General features: G+C 39.0%; 3 protein-coding genes and 1 pseudogene across 4 annotated transcripts; 2 read left to right on the top strand and 2 right to left on the bottom strand.

The window, feature by feature from the left end:
- Nucleotides 1–1,178: 1,178 nt before the first annotated feature.
- Nucleotides 1,179–7,949, top strand: nostrin (nitric oxide synthase trafficking; the record flags this gene model as incomplete). Its single annotated transcript, XM_084362773.1, has 16 exons — nucleotides 1,179–1,274; nucleotides 1,450–1,535; nucleotides 1,638–1,721; nucleotides 1,940–2,002; nucleotides 2,105–2,186; nucleotides 2,280–2,342; nucleotides 3,574–3,672; nucleotides 3,781–3,906; nucleotides 4,333–4,431; nucleotides 4,524–4,649; nucleotides 5,735–5,852; nucleotides 6,003–6,091; nucleotides 6,211–6,336; nucleotides 6,706–6,961; nucleotides 7,055–7,147; nucleotides 7,233–7,949. The coding sequence occupies 16 exons, from the start codon at nucleotides 1,179–1,181 to the stop codon at nucleotides 7,367–7,369; spliced, it is 1,743 nt and encodes a 580-aa protein (XP_084218899.1). The 3' UTR covers nucleotides 7,370–7,949.
- Nucleotides 7,414–12,404, bottom strand: spc25 (SPC25 component of NDC80 kinetochore complex). The gene is made up of 7 exons (XM_084362774.1): nucleotides 12,300–12,404; nucleotides 10,261–10,432; nucleotides 9,974–10,039; nucleotides 9,689–9,835; nucleotides 9,459–9,584; nucleotides 8,831–8,929; nucleotides 7,414–8,204 (listed from the first exon to the last, which is right to left on the bottom strand). Exons 2-7 carry the CDS (start codon nucleotides 10,409–10,411, stop codon nucleotides 8,080–8,082), a joined length of 714 nt encoding a protein of 237 aa, XP_084218900.1. The 5' UTR covers nucleotides 10,412–10,432; nucleotides 12,300–12,404; the 3' UTR covers nucleotides 7,414–8,079.
- An 834-nt stretch (nucleotides 12,405–13,238) lies between these two features.
- On the top strand, nucleotides 13,239–15,014 carry LOC311262263 (glucose-6-phosphatase 2-like; the record flags this gene model as incomplete). The annotated part of the gene is made up of 5 exons (XM_084361536.1): nucleotides 13,239–13,456; nucleotides 13,536–13,645; nucleotides 13,731–13,845; nucleotides 13,927–14,048; nucleotides 14,151–15,014. 5 exons carry the CDS (start codon nucleotides 13,239–13,241, stop codon nucleotides 14,660–14,662), a joined length of 1,077 nt encoding a protein of 358 aa, XP_084217662.1. The 3' UTR covers nucleotides 14,663–15,014.
- Nucleotides 15,015–16,639: 1,625 nt separating this feature from the next.
- LOC311262918 (bile salt export pump-like) lies at nucleotides 16,640–20,775 on the bottom strand (annotated as a pseudogene). The gene is made up of 12 exons: nucleotides 20,564–20,775; nucleotides 20,405–20,489; nucleotides 20,177–20,310; nucleotides 19,925–20,096; nucleotides 19,671–19,795; nucleotides 19,390–19,564; nucleotides 19,186–19,292; nucleotides 18,904–19,060; nucleotides 18,608–18,805; nucleotides 18,299–18,505; nucleotides 16,804–16,923; nucleotides 16,640–16,678 (listed from the first exon to the last, which is right to left on the bottom strand). The product of its transcript is annotated as a bile salt export pump-like (transcript).
- Nucleotides 20,776–21,502: the final 727 nt, after the last annotated feature.

Here is a 21,502-nt window from a genome sequence, read left to right on the forward strand (position 1 = left end):
CTTATGGCTGATGTTCACTAAAGTAATCTGGCTGTGTGGGGCAAATAAACACTTGCACGAATATAAATACAAATGATTCAAACTCGTTTTACTGGTGGGGAATACACCATTAAACAACCACCATTTCTGATAAAAATCTATCTGACCTGACTCAGGCGCAAATGTTCACAGGAGATGTTTAATTCGTTGAAAAAGTTTCATCTGCTTACTTCCTTATCATGGAACTAGCAACGGGCAACAAAATGAAACACACCATTACCTTGAGGAGTAGTACACAGCTCAACAAAATACATAACAAGGTTCAAGGCATATTCTTACCTATTATATCTTTAATGGTGATAGCAAATTATTATTTTACTTCTTATCCCCGACTCTGCAGCTCCTTTTGGCCGCAGAAAACAATGCTTTTCAGTGAAAATGCGCTGAAAAAACCACTGCACTCTACCTGCTCAGACAAACAGCAGACAGGCACAGTTAGCAGCTAGCTGGTGGACATAGTGGAGCATTTATCAGCTAAATAATCAAATATTTCCCTCAGGAGTTGGTAGAGACCAAAAACAGAGCTAAAGTAGAGTGAATACTTGACTTAACTCCATCAAGTGGAGAAATACATGAATCCAAAACAATGCTAATGTTGCTCAGCTGGGTGTGTAAATAGTCAAATGTTTCCTGAATGGTTGTATAATCTTCACACGTGATCAAATGTCAGTTTTGTGTTTCAGCTGCTCTCTAGTTGCTAAATGATCAGTTATTGCGAGTTAAATGATTAGGCAACCAGGACGCCTCAGATTACTAAGATCTATTGCTGCAATATGACCAAAGAGACACAACCCTTCAACCCAATTCTTTTTTGTATTGGCCAATAACTGATCTATAAAGCAGTCATACTTTATTTTATAACATTAATTAAAAGCCAGTAGTCACCATTTATGAGCCCTTTATAAAGGGTGACTTATTAGAAAGTGGAACCTTCTTCTCAACATGAAATAATAAAGCAATTGTTACTTCATCTCAGAGCTTGTTTTGGCCTTTCATTTGTGCTTATATCTTTCTCTTTCTTCATATCAGTGGTTGACTGACTTGCCACCCTGCATGAGTTTACATATGAAGCTTTTTCTTCCCTCTCTCTGGAATTTTCCTTTGTATAGTGCACTGCCAAAAGCTCAGGTGATTTCCGCATGAGTGACTTTGGGAGGAGGGTGGTCAAAGTTCAAGGTCCAAAGTCAACAAACAGCCACAGTCTTAAGATGAGGGATCCTACGAGCACCTGCTCTGTGAGTATTTCTTACAAAAATCCAGTTCAGTGTTTCCTTCCTGGAGTAGCAAATGATACTTAATATGAATTTTATTGTTATAGTTGCTATCAAAGCAAGCTTTGTATCGGTTTGAACTCAGGCTTTTACGGCTCCAATGTAAACGTCTCATGGAGCCTTATTCTCTGCCTTTCAGTATAACAAACTCTATCAAAATGTTAAACGACTATCAAAAAATGGGGAGTACTTCTGCAAAGAACTTATGACTGTTTTTCAGCAAAGGTAGGTTCAACACAGTTGCGGCGTTCAGACTAAACTTTAATGACACAGGAGTTATTGTTTGACTCAGTTATTGCCTCTTGCTGCAACCCTCTCCTGTTTTAGGGCTGAGCTGGAGCTAAATTATGCTAAAGGACTACAAAAACTTGCCGGCAAACTCATCAGGGCCTCTAAAGGAATGTCGAGCAAGTAAGAGACACACTGCTGAATTTTTAATTGGTTCTGTCTTTTGTCTGCTTTGTGTTCAACATGACCTCTTCTGGGGACTAACTGCCAAGTGGCGTACAGAAATAATGGTATCAAGGGAAATAGCACGCACATAGCAAGTAAGATGTGATCAAAACATAGGCAGGTGCCGGGCCAATTAGCCCACAGCTCTAACCTTTTCATGCTGGCTCCCCACTCAGTTCCACCTACAGCGCCTGGTGTCATGTGTCAGATGAGATGTACTCAAGAGCAGACGCCCACAGGTAGTTTTCAACCTGAGTTCACTTCAAAACTGTGCCTGTCCACAGAGTAAAGAAATGTGAGAGAGATTAGGAGTTAAATATGGTGTTTTGTTCTAATTTCAGATCATTAGGAAACGCATTTCAGCAAGAAGCAATTCTGGAAATCCGACAAGTCTTGGACGAACATACTAAGAGGAGGAGGCCTGTATGAAATAGATTTTTCAACCATTTTTCAGTATATCTGTTCTAGCTGCCAGTCATAATGTGACTAACATTTTTCTCACCTTTCCTTCAATAGCTTGACAGTGCCATCGAAAGAACTGGAAAACTTGTTACTGTTAACTGGAGTGAGCAACTCAAGGTAGTGAATCTTCTTCTTAAGAGGAAAAAAACAAACATATGATAAGATAAAGATATTATTTGTGTGAAAAGGCAGAAAAAGTTTGCAAACCAACAAACATATTTTGCACAAGCATGAAATCGAGAGCCACAAATGCCTTTTTTATTTGTTTGTAAATGAATATGATGTTTACTTTTTTTTTATTTATGGAATTTGAGCACTTATATTACACATTTACACACAGATTGCTGATTGGTTCACATAAATAATATAGGAACATGTACGCTCCAATATTTCAGAGATATTTATCCGCTATAGCGACCTGTTGTAGGAACAATTACTATGATCATACTGATCCATAAATCATAATAATATCTTTGTGGCTTTGAATGTTATGGTTAACTTTATAGGGAAGCCCTTACAATATATACATTATAATGTATTAAAGATGCTTGCATAATGCATTAGGGCGCATGCATAATGCATTATTGAGTGGCTATAAGCTTGTATGCTTTTTGATGAGTTAAGGATTATAGCAGTGTGTGATCAGTCTGTCCATTTTATAAGGTGAAGGTTTAAAAGTCTTTTAAACATCTTGGAATTGTTGAGAAGTTATCACAAGTAGCTATAACCACACGCCTTTGCTCATTATGGAGACTATAAAGTTCACTGGTTCGGTGGTGCCATGAGCAACTGTGATGTTTGAATTTTACAATTTCACAAAAGAAAACTTTTGGCTGCAGTTACAAAACAGCAAATATCATAAAGGTTACAGGAACTTTTACACAGTATTATAAGGTGTTTAATTTCATTTAGTTTTGTTTTATTTGCACACACATACGATTACATAAAATCCAGACCACAACAGATAAGAGACGTGTCAGGAGAGGTCAAGGAACCATCAGGCTTATAAAATGTACAGAAAAAATAGAACTAGGGTTTCATTTAGCTCAGTTTGTGTATTAAATGCAATGTAGGAGTGCACTTTATGTTTCATGTAAGGGCACAGTCTGTGCTTCAGATGGGCGGCAGGATCGTGCTCATATTTGGTTTGACATGTGTGAAGATATACTATAACATACTATTTGTTCTTTCAGTCTGAATATATTATTATATTATTGCTCCTTCTCATGTTGGTAGTGTCTTGTAAGCGGGCTAAGAACTTCATAGTGTATGACTTTGAAAAAAATATACATTACATATTATCAGTTATGATTTTATGCTGATTTTTGTGTTTCCTCTTCTAAAACAGACAAAGAAGAAATTGGGTGGACTAACACGAGAGCATGAGGCGTTGTTCAACTTTGTTGAGAGCAACAAGCACATTTCCACAGAAAAAGAAAAACAAAAGGTATAAACTACTTTTCACATCAAATGGATGTTCTGATTGGGGGGTTAATACAAGCTGGAAAAGTTGCCAAAGACTGCTTAAGATTTTTGTTGATGTTCTTTACTACAGATGTTGAACAGGCTGACCAAGTCAGCAGAGATGCAGACGCGGGTGGATGAGGAGTACTTTAAAATCAACATGGAGGGTCATCAGATGAGACTCAAGTTGGAAAACACACTGAAAAACTGCTACCAGGTGTGGAGAAAATCTTTCATACCTCTTCCTCTCCTTAGTGTCTTGCTCAAGGACACGTCATGTATGATAAGAGTTGAACCAGCAAACGTTTGGTTGCAGAAAATGTGCCATCAGCAGTACCACTTAACTACCCACAATGTATTTTAAAAAATGTTCTAAAAGAAAATGCAGAAATTAATACGTTTGTGTAAATACATAGGGGGAAACAAAACAGAAATAAATATGTAAATCAATAACTTCAAGAATTAATAAATAAAATGAAAAATTAATTGGGAAAGTAAAAAAAAAAGCCAATTTAATGCCAAGGGGAAAAAAAACCACTGGTATATTAATGCAAAAATATCAATTTATGTCACATTCTTTAAAAATAATCAATGCCTGCATTTATTTCCAATAGTATCACAGCGCCTCTTTGTGCTTCTTCAGATCACACAGGAGCTGGAGAAACAGCGTATTGAAGTTCTGTGCAACATTTTGAACAGATACAACCTCCAGATGTCCAGTTTCGGGCAGACCCTCAACCATGTGAGGCATCCTGACCTGCGTCCTCCTCATGAGTATCCCTTAAATCCCTCGATGGATATTATAACTCGTACATACACTTTTTCCACTTGCAGGGCCAACGACAGATAGAACAGGCAGTTCAGAGGGTGGACATGGATAAAGACATACAAGTCCTGGCTGAAGAAAACGTCATCACAGCTGATGATAACGTAGCAGAGTTTCTGATGGCTGATTACTTTGTAAGTCTTTTTTTTTTTTTTTTGCTCTAAGACTCTGGAAAGAAGCTTGTCTGCAGGCCATAGACTCATTCAGTGACTCACTCCCTTCAAAGACATACGCAGTCATCTCTGTGGGGGGTGTCTTTTTAATGTGAGCCACATTTAAAGAGATGAAGTTCTCATTTTGAGTGTTTTTTTACATCTTGTTGGCGTTTTAAACTTTAAATTATGCAGCTGTCAGGTTGGTTGGACTCAGGTCTCCTATGAAAATATGACAATAAAGTCAATAGAATATCCATGATTTAAAGGATAAGTTCAGCCACAAATTAAAATTCTCACATTGTCAATTATTATTGTCAGGTGAAGTTACGTAGTCCATTGAACAATTTCTGGAACGTTATCGTTGCTATTGCTACCTAATGTTAATCTTATTAGCGCTAGATAGCTAATGTTGTGGACCATACCAAAACCATAACTCGTCCAGCGTAATCCAAGTTTCTGGAAGCCTCAAGATCCCAAATTGATTTGAAAAAACTTTATTTGAAACTTTTTAAAAGCTGAAATCTTAACTGTAGCTGCTAAACTAAAAGCGTTAGCATGCGCCCTACCTTAAGTGGTAAATAAGCTCTTTACAAATCAATTTGGGATCTTGGGGTTTTCATTGACTTGGATAACACAACGATGAGCTGTGTGGAGCCTTTTTTTATGGGGGGTTGTTTTTGTTTTTTTACATTTTAAAACAAGTACTGACTGGCTTTAGTTGTTCAGGAGAATGCTGCATCACTGTTTTGCTGTGTAGCTCCAGAGATGTTTTGTGGACTACGTAACTTCACCTGACGTCACATCAGCACAGGAGTAGGTAGATAATGACTGAATTTTCATTTTTTGGGTGAACTTTTCCTTTAATGTTATATACTGTACATGAATTTGCAGAGCAATAGTGACAATAGCTTGTTTGTGATATTTCCAGGAACTCGCTTTAAATTCAAATTAATTCAAACACACAGAACAAAAGCGCCTGCAGCTTTGGCATATAATGGTGTTATTTTAACCACCACGGATACTGATGGGATAAATCCATGTTATCTGTACTCTGAATGCATCAGGAGGAGGACAGCAAATCACTGATGGACAAAGACCGAAGAAAAGAGGCCATCAAACTCAAACTCCAGCGTCTGGATGACACCATTACAAAAACAAAGAAAGACCGGGAAGGCGAGTTCAGTACATTATCCGTGGAATAATGCATTAGAATTACACAATATAATCTGATGGAGACGGAAAAATGTGTCTTTCAGTATAACTCAGTGATTCATGACGGTTATTATTACATAAGGTCATTCATTTGTTTCTAAATCGACATTCTGGCTGCAGGAGTTGAAAAGCTGATGAAAACGTACGCTGAAAATCCATCTTTCTCCAACCAAAAGAACCTTGAGGAAACAGAACAGCAGCTAGATGAGGTAAACAGTGTGTGGAGAGTGGACTGACGGATGGTGGTGTGTACGGATGGACATTTACTTTAATTGATTATATATCAGATTTGCTGGAGTGTTCACTAATGTCATCTTGTTGCCTGTAGATTACTCTAAAACTGGATCTCCTCGAGGCCACGCACTACAAACTCTCTGTGTCGCGGTCTGATTTAGAGGGGACGGAAAAGTCCTTTCACCGATTTAAAGACAGCATTGTGAAATGGAAAGATAAGGTAAGACTGCTTGGATTGTCTTCAGAACATGAGGTATGTCCTGGGGGGAAAAAAGGTTTGTTCTGAGGTAGTGGTAGTTTATCTGTTTAAGGGAGAAAACGTGAAATGTTTTAATGGGGATGAAAGAGTAAATGTATTCCTCGTTATGTGACAGAAGTCTCAAGAATACATTAAAAGCAGACCCGAACCAGAGTGGGATACTGGACTGGTTATACTGGACAGATGGTGAAAGAAGTAGAATATCTCCTTCCTAACCCCTAAGCCTACACCCTATTCACATCAAAATTAGCTGTTTTGTTTCTACAATGTATTACATTTCCAAAGACAAATCACTTAGAGAAAACATAATAGTCTATTTTTCTGTCTAAGGACTGTGAGCACAGTGTTGTTCAACTGACCCGTCCAGTCAAACTCAGGAGGACCCCTTTCAGATCCCGACAGTCACTGAGAGCGTCCATAATTTACAAAGGGCCGGCTCAATTTGTGACCCAACAGTCTGCAGAGGCTTCACCAGGCGCCGCTGACTCAGTCACTCCCACAGCTACAATGCATGAAACTGTGGCTGCAGAGTGTGGCAGCACTGTTAACGGAGCCCTGCCTCACACTGATGATGACAAAGAACAAGGTAAATATGTCAACACACAGATTTATTTGTAATTGTTGCGTTTAAAATGTAAAAAGTGAAATTAAAGCAATGAAAAACATCAACATCGAACAGGTGAAGTCACACCAGAGTCGAGCAGTATAGGACAATGCAAAGCCCTGTACAACTTCACACCTGAGCAGGACGATGAACTGACTTTAAAAGAAGGTGAGTGGCAACTCAGCTGCAGACGATCGGTAAACAGTAGAGGTTTTATTAACTATATCTAACAAAAATGACTTGTGTTTCACAGGAGATCTACTAGACATTTACACAAAGGAAGAGAATGGATGGTGGTTTGGAGAACTTAATGGGAAGACAGGCCATTTCCCATCGACCTATGTTGAGGAGCTGCCTCTGTTAAGCACAGTCAAATCATCTGATGCCTGAATGAGTCATAAACAGCAAAAAATACAAAACCCACCCTGTATCAGATCAAATTTAAAAAATTAATGGCAACAGCTGTGTTTGAACTGACTGACATATTCACTGCTTTAAAATGGTTAATGAAAAATATTTAAATAAGACGCGTCTCTGCTGCCAGACAGGATCAGGGATTTTTGTCACTGTTCTCCCAAGAGTTATATTGTAATGTTGTTAGAAGTCATATTGCTAGAGTTCATACTGTATGTAAATGTTGCACCCAAAATTTTTTTTCTTTCATTATTTAAGCCACTTTGTGTACAGAAGAACAAGCACTGAAATAAATATGTATTTTATTGGACTGATATCAATAACTTTGATTAAAATGAGTAAAGTAAAACTAAGTAACGACACAAGACAATAAATGAAAACTATTTACATTGTCTCTATATTATTTTACTAAATTTTGAGCTGCAGTTCAACCATAAATGTCTAATATTTGCTAGTTCCAGCTTCTTAAATGTTGGATTTGCTCCCTTTCCGTGTCATTTAGGGAAAAAAAACAGGGTCTGTTAGTTCGAAAGAAAAGATCATTCTCAGAAATAAAGACACACAACACTTGTACATACGATTAACAGCAGAATATATGTAGTAAAGTCTTAGCGAGGCAGGCTGTGCTCCTTCCTGACATCAGTCCATATTACAGGAAGAACTTTACTGTATGGTTCCCTCCAATCTTAGCGGCGTGCCTGAGAGATGAATTCCTTCCTGACGTTTGCCAGGAATGCTGGTAAGTTATTGGTCTCCTGAAGCCGGGTTTCCAACACTGGCAAACACTCAAGAGCGGGGTCACTTGACACAACTGTACAAAATAAAGATTTGTATTAAAAAAAAGCCATTTACGGTGGTAGCTGCAGGATAAGGCTGGTATTCCTAATTAATTTTATTAGTGTCAATAAATCCAAGTGCTTCATCATAACAACGGTTCCTCTTATGCAGGCACAGAGTGTACAAGCTACTTTCTCATCAACCGTAGTCTTTGCAGTATGTTCACGTGCAACTGTCTTGCTGAGACACAGGCGACAGGAGGAAACACAATAGTTAGCCTTTGTCTCCGCTAGTTCTTTGATGTGTTTTTGGTGTGTTTCCCAAAACAGCTAGGGATTTTTGTTTTGAGCAAGCATTGTTCAAACAGGAATAAATTCGGCATTGGGTGGGGACTGTTTTCAGTTGTGGATTAACACACATTTGGTGCTGCTCGAGTGGCAGCAGGATGATGCAGTTTTACAGTACAAAGGAATAAGCTATATGAGGCTACACATGCAATACTTTGTAGTAGGATGGTTGTTTTTGGTGCTTTGTGATGGTAACAAACATATAGAATGAAGGGGAAAAATGTCTATCAGTGAGTTCTATTGCATTAAACAGCACAATAATTTTGCTATGACAGTATAGTGTTCTGATATACGGTAAACGTGTTTAACTTACTCTGGTATGCTCCATCTTCTTTAATCCCCATTGTGACAACGTAGGCGCTGTCCTGATCTGAAGGGTTGATATTCCGGAAAACAAACTGCAGCTTTTCACCTTTACAAGGACAACAACAAAACACATTCTGTAAATTCTGAAGTTGTATTTACTTCAACTAAAGAGAGAGTCAGTACTTTATTTGAGACAAGCTACAAATACTGTTACGCGTTTCTCAAAGATGTGGCTGTTTGTGACGTGCTATTTTTTCCCATTTCATCCACAGTCTGGTAAAACCTTCTCTCCTGTGCCTGATATTCTCGAGCACTTATTTCTTTGTTGGTTTTAGGGTTATAAGTGGGTGTATACCATATGACTAAACTGTTATTTCTACACCTGCGGTTGTGTTTTGAGAGAGGTATTTCAAGCAATCCTATCAGGATACAAGCATATTTCTCATTAGATTGAGGGCCAACAATCTTCATGCAAGAGGAACACCCAAAGAGAAGATCCTCTGAGCTGTACAAAACTGAAAATCACAAAGTCTTCATAGCAATTGCTTTTAATGTATGAAAACAGTGAAGCATAATAGAACAAGGGCTCGAGAAAAATACTGAATATGGAGTGTACACGTATGTGTTTGGCCCACCTTTAACCAATTGTGTTTTGCCGAGGATTGTTCGGATCTCCATCCCCAAATGATCCTGAAAGACTAGTCGGGCTTTCCCAAGATTCCTCAGTCTGTCTTTGTTTGCTTTATTTTGAGATTCAATTACTGAAAGGAGAACAAGTAAAGAAACAAGTGCAGGGGTCAATCACAAGTCACAAATTAAAAAAAGTGATTTAAACCATTCATTTTATTTTCAAATATCAACTTACAATCTTTTCTCTTGGCTTGCTCTTCTCTGAGTTTCTCTATCTTCTGGATGATGTCGTCTTTCTGCAACTCCTTCTGCTGAATCTCAGACACCATTCCAGAGATGGCGTGTCGTTTCTCTTTCAGTGATGTATTCATTTGTTCAAGGTCTGGGGGACAAATATTACATTCAAGTAAAAAAAATACAGTATATACTGAGCCTTTTGTGTGTGTGCCACACCTGAGTATGCGTCACACACACATAAGGCACAGATGCAATGCTTTGTGGCCTAATGCATGAAACTCACCTTTTTTGAATGTCTGTATCGTCTCAAACAGCATGTCATCGTCCTTACATTTCTTTAGACAAGTATCTGCACCAAAAGGGAAACAACAACATCCGCTCTTATTAATGCTGTGGGATTTGTGATGTATTTCTAATGCATTGTTAACACTGTAAATGTATTGTTTACTGTATGAAGTGTAAGTGCAAACACTGTTGACTATTTTAATATGAACCCCAGGGAGAGTAGTTACTGCCAAAGCAACAATAAAGGGGGAGCCCAATAAACAATAGATAGTATCTCAATCATACCTAGTGCCGACTTCACAAAGTGTCTGTGGGACTGGCACAGCTCTGTGGTCGTGTCAATGATCTCCCCATATGTCTTCAGATGTTTGTTGTGGATCTCCTCCATTGCATTGGTGAACCTGTCACTCATGTTTGGATCAGTAATGGACGTCATGATGTTCGGATGTCAGACAATCTGTAAGAACAACACCAGACAGGACAATGTTAATCATGATAAAATAACAAGTTCAATCTCACCTAAAAATATATTTCTTATTATTTTATGTCACCAGTGCATTCTTTTTCTGTGATGTATGTGTTTAATGTCTGGCTGCAAACAACATTTCCTCTGGGATGATAATAAAGTGCAGGTTGAAGCTGAGAAACAAATACAAAGGAGCCAGTGTTTCACAAATCTGATGACATGCAGCCCACTTACTGTAAAACACTACTGTTATATTAAGACTAGGGCACCTTGCACACACCCATTGTTAAATGGGTTTTTAAATTGGATTTTTGGGGCCAATGCAGACACAAGTGAGTAAAAATAACATTGGTTTTTCAGCCGATCTTCTTTTAAAATATACAGCATACACATAGAATATATACATAAACATACTTTTTTTTTTCTCGCAATTATCCCTCAAATGTGGTTTTCAAAAAAAAGATACATATGTAATGGAGGCAGAACATTTTAAAGTTTAACAATAAACTTAATAATATTTAACATAACTAACAATAAAAGGCATCAGTGCACTGAAACAACAAACTTCGCTGTGAATTTAACAATGCTGAATCAACCCAAGCATCTTTTTCTGCAATATAATCTGTAAAAACAAAGTTTTCATTAAAGCCTGACCAATATATCAGTTGTCCGATATATTAACAGATATATCAATATTGGAGTGTGTTACCAGATGTGCGCCCATTCTTCTATTTTTATTTATTTTTATTTTTTTTGAAATTATAATGCAGGAAAAGATGTTAGGAAAAAAATGTAGATGTATTAAATGACCAGTGATATTTACTGTTCTAGTGCACTGCTTTCATTTTAGAGTTTATTGTTAATCTGTAAAATATCCTGGCTTTCGTATCTTTGACACAAATCTTTGAAAACCACATTTGAAGGCCCATTGCAAATAATGTGTATATTGGCCAATGTATCAATATTGGTATCAGCATCAGCCCCAAAATTTGAGCATCAGTCGAGCTCTAGTTTTTCATATCAGCCAACATATATGCCGTTATCAGCCAACGGACATATTGGTCTCGCCCTAATAAAACCATTGTTTTTACTGAACACAATGCTTGTGGTGATTTATAATTGTTAAATTCCCTAACATATATGCACAGCAAACCTGTATGGCTGTATAAATATATATAAATTACTAAGAAAGTGAATTAAAACAAAAACAAGAGGCTTTCCGTAACATAATAGACCATCCTCACTTGTGCATACAGTAAAGAGACTGTATAATACAAATGAAAGCTCCAGGAAATGACAGTAAGTGGACCTTTAGATGAGATTGTTGTGTTCAAGGTGAAGAAGCCAAAAAGTAATAAAATGGCTATGGATGACATCATAACAGCAATGGCAACAGATCCAGCTGCTTGACACCCGAGCAAACATCCAGCTAATGAAGACTGCGTGATGTGGATGACAGCTCGGAAAATAATCAAGAAATTAAACTTTATCAAACTTTCATCAAACATCAGCAGCCTCAACTTCCATGACAAGTTTGTTAGCGTTAACTTAGAAAACAATGCGTCCTGTTAGGGTTAGGTATCGCCAGTTAAAAGTTGGTTACAGTGCACAAATCTCCCTATCCAAGCTTTATGTGGCCTCACCACTGAGCAATGTTTAACATTAATGAGTAATGTAATGTTTGACAGTTTGACAACATAATCCATGTTGACGCTAACATTAGCTAGCAAACATTAGCGGCTAGCTAACCGTAGCTTGGCCACAACTCGCGTTACTTAGGCTAGAAAATGAAACCAACTGACTCCTTTGCAATTTGATTAAGTGAGCTGTATCGTTTAAATTTCAAGGCAATACTCACGCGTTTTTATGTGCGGCCGTTGATAAAGTATGTTTGATTTAACCTCCGCCTTGCTCCTGATCCTGTCGTTATTTTCAAAAATCCGCGGTCTGCACGGCAGGGGGCGGGGACTGAACACCGGAAGTGACGTTTTCTTTATTTTTCTTCCGCTTTCAAGTCAGCTTATGTAAATAAGGATTTTAACAACTCAGAGGGACTGTTTTCTTCACCATTACTTGAATAGTAAATATGACTTCTATTTTTTATTATGTTATTTCTTGCTTAACATTCAAATGCATTCAAGACTGACACTGCCCTCAGCTTGCATGTCTTTGTTGCGATTTTGTACCACCTTGTGGTGAATCTGAGGAGGTTCAAGTGGGCCTAAACTACTCAACATCAAGTTCAAAATATTGTTTTAATAATGGTATTATTTCCTCTTTTTTTAATATGAAAGTGCTCTTAAAAATATGACTTTGTTTTTAAAAGGAGAAGAAAACATGGTGATGATAGGCCGACTGTGTATGCCAGATGGGACGGTGTTATTCAGTTACAGTATTATGGGAAGCCCATTTTGTTGCCACGCTCACTCAGAATGAGAATATTAATGAGGCTGAATGGATCCAGGGGGTTAGGAGGTTCACAGTCTCTTTCAGTGTGTACAATGGCTAATATGTAACAACAGTAAAAGCAATGATCTGTAAAACATCTGATGGCTTCACAGTCAGGGGGTAAACAGTTTTAGCAACATCTCTTAAAATGCTGAGCTCTCACGACTTGGGAACACATCATTTTATTCCATGTGGGTCCAATCTGGAGAGCTTGCAGTTGTTGCCATGGCTCTGTTTAATGATTTATGATGCCAGGTTGAGATATAAAGCTATCTTAGGTGGGGAGGGGGTTCATGGTGTTTCGACTGGTGCTGAAGAAGCAGCTGTTGGACTCGGGCACACAGAAAGGATGGATTTTGTCTACAGCAGAGGGGTGCTGGTTATACAGCACATCCAGAACAACTACAGGGAATACCACAACTTCCTCAACTTCATGTCGACTGTGGGAGACCCTCGTAATATTTTCTCTGTTTATTTCCCCCTCTGGTTCCATCTTAGTCATAATGTGGGCATCAAGATGATATGGGTGGCTGTTATTGGAGACTGGCTAAATCTTGTTTTCAAATGGTAAACCAGCTCTGTGGTACATCATTTTTGTAGAGAATTTTGTGTGTTTGTAGACTTTAATGTGATACTTGTTTTTCAGGATTCTGTTTGGCCACCGACCTTACTGGTGGGTGCAAGAAACTTCGTTCTACCACAACGATTCATTCCCACACTTGGAGCAATTCCACATCACATGTGAAACAGGGCCAGGTTAGCATGTATATTTTAGCTCATGCTATTAAAAGTGGCATTATCTAGCACTATCAAACACTTTCTTTGATGTCTCTTTATGCAGGAAGTCCATCCGGTCATGCCATGGGCTCATCATGTGTGTGGTATGTGATGATCACCTCTGCTCTCAACTTCACCAGGCCTTCTTCCACTGTCACTTCTCTGCAAAGTTTTCAAAGGTGGGCGGTTGTTTTGTATCGCACCATTACATTGCTGGCCTCTTCATCACTGGTTGTGTCTAAATACTCTCAATATTGCAGGTTTCTTCTTTTGAGGTCTTGTCTGTGGATGGCTTTTTGGGTCGTTCAGATAAGTGTCTGCATCTCCAGGGTTTTTATCGCAACACATTTCCCACATCAGGTTATCCTCGGTCTTCTAGCTGGTGAGTTTCATCATGCTCTCACAAATATCCAGAGCTGCTTTGTAACATACAATAGTTGTGCATGTTGTAATCAATCATTCTTTTTTTGTCTACAATGTGTAGGTATGCTGGTTGCGGAGGCGTTTAATTACATCCCCTCAATCTACAATGCAAGCTTGAAAGTGTACCTCCAGATCAATGTTTTTCTTTTCTCCTTTGCCGTCTGCTTTTATCTGATCCTCAAATCAACAGAGCTTGATCCATTGTGGTCAGTAACTAAAGCCAAGAAGTGGTGTGCTAACCCAGACTGGATCCATCTTGACACAACACCTTTTGCTGGTCTGGTGAGAAACCTGGGAGCCCTGTTTGGTCTGGGTCTGGCAGTGAACTCTCAGATGTTCATTCAGAGCTGCAAGGGGAAGAACGGCTACAAATCCAGATTCAAGCTCATGTGTGTGACAGCAACTCTTACATCTCTGCAATTGTATGACTTTATCAAAATGCCCACGAACACTGAGGTGCTGTTCTACATTTTATCGTTTTGTAAGAGTGCTTCAGTTCCTCTCGGTGTGGTTGCTGTTATTCCTTACTGTGTACATTTGCTGATCGGAGATGAGGACCGGAAACTAGCTTAATATTGTAATATTGTACTTAATATGGAGGAATTGTGAAGTTTTTGTAACATTACGTCACACCTTTTATTTTGCATTAAAGGATGTCAAATGGGTCAGATCCACAGACAAGTGGAGACATGTCTACCACCTGCCAAACTGTTATCCACAGTTATTGTCACATAAGCACTGAAACTGCAATAAACGCTGAAATACATTACATTACTTGGTTAGAATTGGTTAGAAGTAAATATGTGTTCATGTTTTTGAACTTTATGTGATGAACATAGCAGAGTTTGATGTATAGCCTGAGTTTTCCTTTGTTTAGTTTGTTTTACATGTACAGTATAACCCACTGTATGAGAATATATGTGACGCATTAATGACATGATGTGAAGGATTGTTGTAAATAAAACTAGAGATTTGTATCAATTTGAAAGTCATTGTTTTCTTATTAAAGAGCTTTGGAAAGTTATGTGGAGATGCTATCCATGTTATATTATACATTAATTTTATTTGGGAGACACTTTTCCCCAAAGCGACTTTGATTTTCTTTACAATCTGAACACAGCGCACGATTCAGTGTCCTGCTCTAGCATATTTTGAAATGTGCACAATAAAGTGCCACACAAATGTTAGATTTGAATAAAAGATTGAGAGAACAACACTGTTCACTCCTTCTCTTCTTTCTTTTCCCACCAGCCTGACATTTCACTGAGAAAATACTCAATTAAGAGATGTTGTAATAGTATTTTATCAAACTTTGAATTGCTGCTCAGCTGGAAAAATAAGTTATACAATCTTTGGCTCCAAAAACAGATCTGATACATATTTTTCCTAAAGTCCCTACATTTTCCAGGACCCACTAAATCATTCAGGGTTTCTCTCCTGCAGCAACCCTGCACAAACCACAGATGTGTGTATGTGTTGTATATCCTGCTTTGTGTGAATTACATAATCTCTCATGGGTCGCCCTTTTTTTCCAGGAAAATTCAGATATTAATCAACCAAAATTTAATGAGGTAGAACAGATTCTATGATGTAACTAGATTAGGCAGATTAGTTAAACTCCCCAGCAGAACCCATTTCCACATCTTGACTGTGGTTGCTTAGCATCCAGTGGCACCTGAGGCCTGGCACTAAATGATGTAACTGTCCTAAGTGCGTAGGCTACTTGCTAAATCAAGCTTGAACAAGCATCTGTGTGTCTGGGTATTTTATTACACCTTGGTGCTGCGGGCCAAATGACAAAGGACCACTCAGCAGCCTCCCCGTTATTCAATCCAACTTTAGTTTAATATTTAGAAAACAAAACTAAGAAAACAATAGAAAAAAAGACATTTCACATAGAAATCTGGAATCGAATTTAATTACATACTTTATTGTTGAAATAATGAAACAGCAGTGAGTTTTGCTTCTGAAATAGCTATTTTACACTCTTGTCTGTTCTTCTTTAAAGATGTTAGGGTTAGGATTCATGAGATGGCCATATCCAAAAACCAAAGCGTAACAACATTGTTTGCACTTTTTGCGCACTGGTGCCCCATCACATGCAGTCCAACAATGAAAACCTGACCAGATGTATTTAAATCCAAAGAACTCATAATCAATTAATTATATGATAAATACTTTTATCACGACATCATTAAAAACAAACCACATAATTACTAAAAATGAAGATGGGAACAATTTCTGCTCTATGCTGTATATGTAAAATGCACAATCCCTAATGGTATTGCATAGATATAATGTCAGTAGCTCATTTAATCTTTTTTCAGTGCGATACCACAAAACGAAAATACATTCATTAAAGACATAAAAAGAAAAATCTGTCGGGGCCTAGCTGATTGGAGCCCCTGTTGTGACCAGTTCATAATAAGCACCTTTCTCGGCCATGAGTTCATCATGTGTGCCTTGTTCTATGACGGTTCCATGTGAAATCACCGCTATGATGTCAGCAGTCTGGATAGTAGAGAGCCGGTGAGCGATGACAATGCAGGTTCAACCTTTTCTGGCCTCATCCAGTGCAAACTGGACAGTCTGCGGGAAAAAAGTGCTCTGTCAGGAACCCACTCAAAAAAATGTGGACACCACACCACTCTTTGAGTAAGTTAATTTAAATATGTGGAGAGAAAAAGATGTTTCTTAGTGATTACAAATGTTACCTTTTCACTCTCTGTGTCCAGGGCAGAGGTAGCTTCATCTAGTAGTAGGATCTTGGGGTTTCTGACAATGGCTCGGGCAATAGCAATGCGTTGTTTTTCACCTCTTGACAGCTGGGAGCCCTAGGCACCAACCCGAGTCTCATATTTCTTAAAATTCACAAATGTATTGAGAGAATTGGAGAAAGCAAAAATTCAGAAGGTCAACAGTGCTGTAAACCTGTATGCGAACAATAAAATCCATCGATTCATCAGTCCATCCATGGGGGATCTGGAGCCATTCCCAGGCCAGATGAGATATATAATCTCTCCAGGAAATTCCTGAAGATCTTTCTCCATTTTGTCTCCTGGTTTGTTTACCGCTAGCTTGTATTTACTTCCACATCCACTCGTGACACATCTATGTACCCTACACCACATCATCCACTGACGAATTTACACTTTATGTAGCCTAGTTCCTTCACTCAAAACAGTTTATGGAAACGCACCAGATTCGCATTTTGATTCTTGGGATTTTTTGCAAACTTTCAAAAGTTTGCCTAAAATTCGCTTCGCAGTTTATGGAAACATGGCAAATGAAAAGGTGTGTCACCCAAGAGAACCCAACAATGTCCAGTGCCTTCAGCATCTCAGGGTGAATCTCATTCACCCTTTGTCACCAGGGAGCTTCTTGACTACCTCAGCGACCTCTGCCAGGGATAGGGACGTTTCTCTGAGTCTTCAGACTCTGCCTCCTCTGCAGAGAATATGTTAGTTGAGTTCAGGAGTGCCTTAAAGTGCTACTTTCACTGCCCAACGATATCCCCTCTCCGAGTCAACAGTTCTCTTCTCCGACTGAGCACAACCTGGGCTTAGCCCCGCTTTTCCACTTTCTGAGTCACTGGATAGTTTGCCAGAACTTCCTTGAGGCCGACCAAAAGTCGTTCTCCATAGCCTCTCCGAACTCCTCACACACCCTTTTTTTTGATTCAGTGACTGCTAAAGCTGAAGCCCTTCTGGCCTCCCAGTACCTGTCTGTTGCTTCAGGAAACCTCTGGGCCAAACAAGCCCAAAAGGTCTACTTCTTCAGTTTGACAGCCTCCCTCAACGATGGTGTCCACCAGCAGGTTCTTAGGTTGCCACCACCAGGTGATGATCAATTGACAGCTCTGCTCTTTTCTTCACCCGAGTGTCCAAGACATACGGCCGCAGATCTGACGATACAACCACATAGTTGATCATCAGCCTTTGGCCTAAGCTGGCCTGGTACCAAGTACACTTATAAACCACCTTACGCTCGAACATGGTGTTCATTATTGTCAATCCATGACTAGCACAACAGTCCAGCAACAAAGCATCGCTTGGGTTGCCCACGTGAGAGTTGAAGTCCTCTTCCAGGATGCCAGGACTTCAAGAAGGCTGGTCATTTTAATTGTTTTCCCGTGAAAGAATGGCGTACAGTACAAGACTAATATGCAGGATTTGCAATTGCAATACAGGTAAAGTTGTATTTACTCACATTTGGTAGTGTCATGACAAAATCATGAAGGTAGGCTTTGCTAGCAGACTCATCAATCTCTTCCATGCTGACGCTGCGTGTGTTAACACCATACTGAATATTCTCCGCTATGCTGCAGTCAAACAACACTGGCTCCTGGGACACTATGCCAATCTGAGATCTTAGGAAGGGCACATTGACTCTATGAGATGGGCGGCCATCAATCAGCTGAAAAAAAAGATGACATAATTAAGACAGAGTTGCTGCCTTTTGAAGAGATTAAACTGATTTTGTGATGAGTGAAATGAATGTCGAAATCAGTCGACATACCACTTGCCCTTCATCAGGGTCATAGAACCTTTCCAACAGTTGAACACTGGTGCTTTTCCCACAGCCGCTGCTCCCAACAAATGCCAAAGTCTGACCAGGCTTCACAGACACAACCAGGTCGTTCAACACCTGGATATCTGGCCGAGTTGGATAGGTGAACTTGCAATTGAAGAACTCTATTTCACCTCTGAAGTTATCCTAAAGATGGACGACTAGGCTTAAACATTTAAAAGTACCAACATGAGAAAAGTACATCTTATTAGATATAATTGTATCTTATTAACACATTTACCAACCCATTTCTCTCCATCTGTGTGGCTCATTCTGATTTTAGGCACACGGTCCAAAAGTTTGAAAAACTGAGCAGCAGCAGTCTTGGCTTTGGCGTAATCTGGAGTGAAGGAGGAAACTCTGCCCAGTGCCGTCCCACTGATCACTACAGCTGAAATCACTCTGTAGAAACAACATACGAACACTTGGTTGATTTTTGGTGATCACATCACAAAAATATAAAAATACTTTTTAATATAGGCTCTAAAAAACACAAAGGCTCCATTGAAAGAACTAATTTTACCAACCTGAAAACAAACATGTATTGTAACCCCTCAGAGCTAACCAGATAGGCCTCCAGGCAGGGTGAGGCCTAGCCCAGGTTCATAGCTGCTACGAGTACTGCAAAGAATACCTGAAAAAACCACAGCAGCCACACAGTGAAACAAAGGCCTCTGGCTTTCAAATACTTGAATAGAGTATCAGGAGCTAAATGCATTTAATTTACATACTTGAATGAGACTACCGGCGGACAGTTCCTTGGTGTCGATGACCAATTTTGATCCATACCAAAAGGTCAAAGCGAAAAAAAAGAAAATGATGCACCACAGGTATCCCTCAAAAATTCCTATGATGGTGCCCTTTTTCACACCCCAGGTCTGAGCTTCCGCAAGGTTTCCATCATATCTGTAGAAATTTCACATTTACAGTCAATTTCAAATCATGGAGTAATGGCTCATCATTATTTGTAAAGCCAAACCCCATCTTGTGATCTTAGAAATTTACTAAATACCTTTCAGCTTCTTTTTTCTCCCCACCGAAGGCTGCTACCGTTCTGATTGATGACAGGACCTCGTCAGCCACTGCCCCTGCCTTTGCGTAGGCCTTTAGCTCTTGTCCAGTCAGCCTGGTCACAGCCTTCAACAACAAGAATGTGATCAAATAAAAAAAAGTATTTAGTCAAACTCTATAATATCACATGGACCAGCAATGTCCTCCCATCTAGCAGGAAGAAATAACAGTATTCCTGCACAATTCGCCCCTCACCGTGGCCATAAGTCCGGCAGCTATTCCAATCAGCGGGCTCACTGCTATGACCACCAAAGTCAGCTTCCATCCACCAATGAATCCAACCATGAAGCCAAACACAAATGTAGAGATCCTCTCAATGAAGATAGACACCTGGTCAGCAATGGCATTGTTGATCTTGTTGATATCACTGCAAAGGAACAGAAACAGTACATTATCTCATCTATGCATCGATAACGATAATATAAGATGATAAGAGTCCCGACTCACTCTGATATCCTTGTGTTCAGTTAACCAACAGAGTTGCAGTCAAACCATCCGATCTCCATCCGCATTACTTTTCTGAAATAAGTCTTTCTTATTCTCTGAATTTGTCTTGCAGCCGCTGACACCCAGAAGAAAATCTACAGTGTGAATAATCAGTTAATAATGAGAATTGATATAATGTCATAAGCAATAATTATTCAAGAGCTGGACATATTGCGCATAAATACTTACCTGAAAATAACTAACAATCAGAACTCCTAATCCAATTCCAAAATAATAATATGCAAACATGGTCATCTGTGCTTCAATATCCACCCTGCCAAGAGAAAAAAATGATTAGCAGCTTCTCAGTATCACACAAATCTCATCACCAATGCACTGATTACTTACCCACAGTACACTGTCTCATTTTCAGCTGCTTCAAATATGGAGCCATTTATCCAATAGATGGAGTTGTTGCTGCATTCCTTGTTTGGGTCTTTCAGTTCTTGGACTTCAAGCTCATAAGCCACAAACGTGTCTGTCATCATGCCGTACACAAGAAGCATGAGAGTTGAAGCTGCACCGTGTATGAGGGCACACAAACCCCCCACCACCATCATCACGGTGTCTTTCCGGGTGGCAAATCGATACTGCAAGAAGGAATTTGTGGACTTTTTAGATTCCTTTAAAAAGTAGTACATCAATCACATTATATTCGAAAGTTCTAACTGATATATTACAATATAACAAATTTTACATATATGTATACATTGGATATTGGATTTTCTTTTTACGTAACAGTTAAATACCCCCCTTGTTTGGATTATATCTCATCAATCATTGCTTTTACTTCTTTATGTCTTTTTAAAAAATAATTACTGAACAGATGTAAGTAACTCAAAGGCATCTTCTAAATGAATGTGAAGTTATGTAAAATAACTGACCAACACACTTTCCATATTAGTGAAGATACAATATTTACCAGCTGAAAGTATTCAACACTCCGTTTTTTTTCTTTTTTCTTCTCATCTCTGTAACACATGTACATTCTAGAAAAAAAGATCACTCACCTTCAGCTGGCATTGATGTAAATTTGACTGATTTCTTCATAATAGCTGCCTCGACTCAGGTTGGTGCGTCCTGACTTGGCAACTGTGGGATAAAAGAAAATCTGTGTTAGTCAGTGGGATCCACGCAGTTAAATGGGTTACCCAGCTCTCAGGCACTCATTCTTTTAATCATCAACAAAAGTTTGGAAAATATATTAAAATAAGTCAGCATTTACTGATGCCAGTCAATGTAAAGTTTAATGAGGTTGGCTGACAAGGAAAGCATGACATATTCTGT

This window comes from Pagrus pagrus (genome assembly GCF_965226575.1).
Source record: "Pagrus pagrus genome assembly, chromosome: 9".
NCBI classification, from domain to species: domain Eukaryota; kingdom Metazoa; phylum Chordata; class Actinopteri; order Spariformes; family Sparidae; genus Pagrus; species Pagrus pagrus.

Bases quoted from the DNA above. Each gene is read 5' to 3' on its own strand.
- spc25 (XM_084362774.1), bottom strand. From the start codon at position 10,411: ATGACGTCCATTACTGATCCAAACATGAGTGACAGGTTCACCAATGCA. The intron at 10,040-10,260 runs GTATGATTGAGA...CTTTTGGTGCAG, and splicing joins CTTTGTGAAGTCGGCACTAG to ATACTTGTCTAAAGAAATGT. The intron at 9,836-9,973 runs GTGAGTTTCATG...TTTGTCCCCCAG, and splicing joins GATACAGACATTCAAAAAAG to ACCTTGAACAAATGAATACA.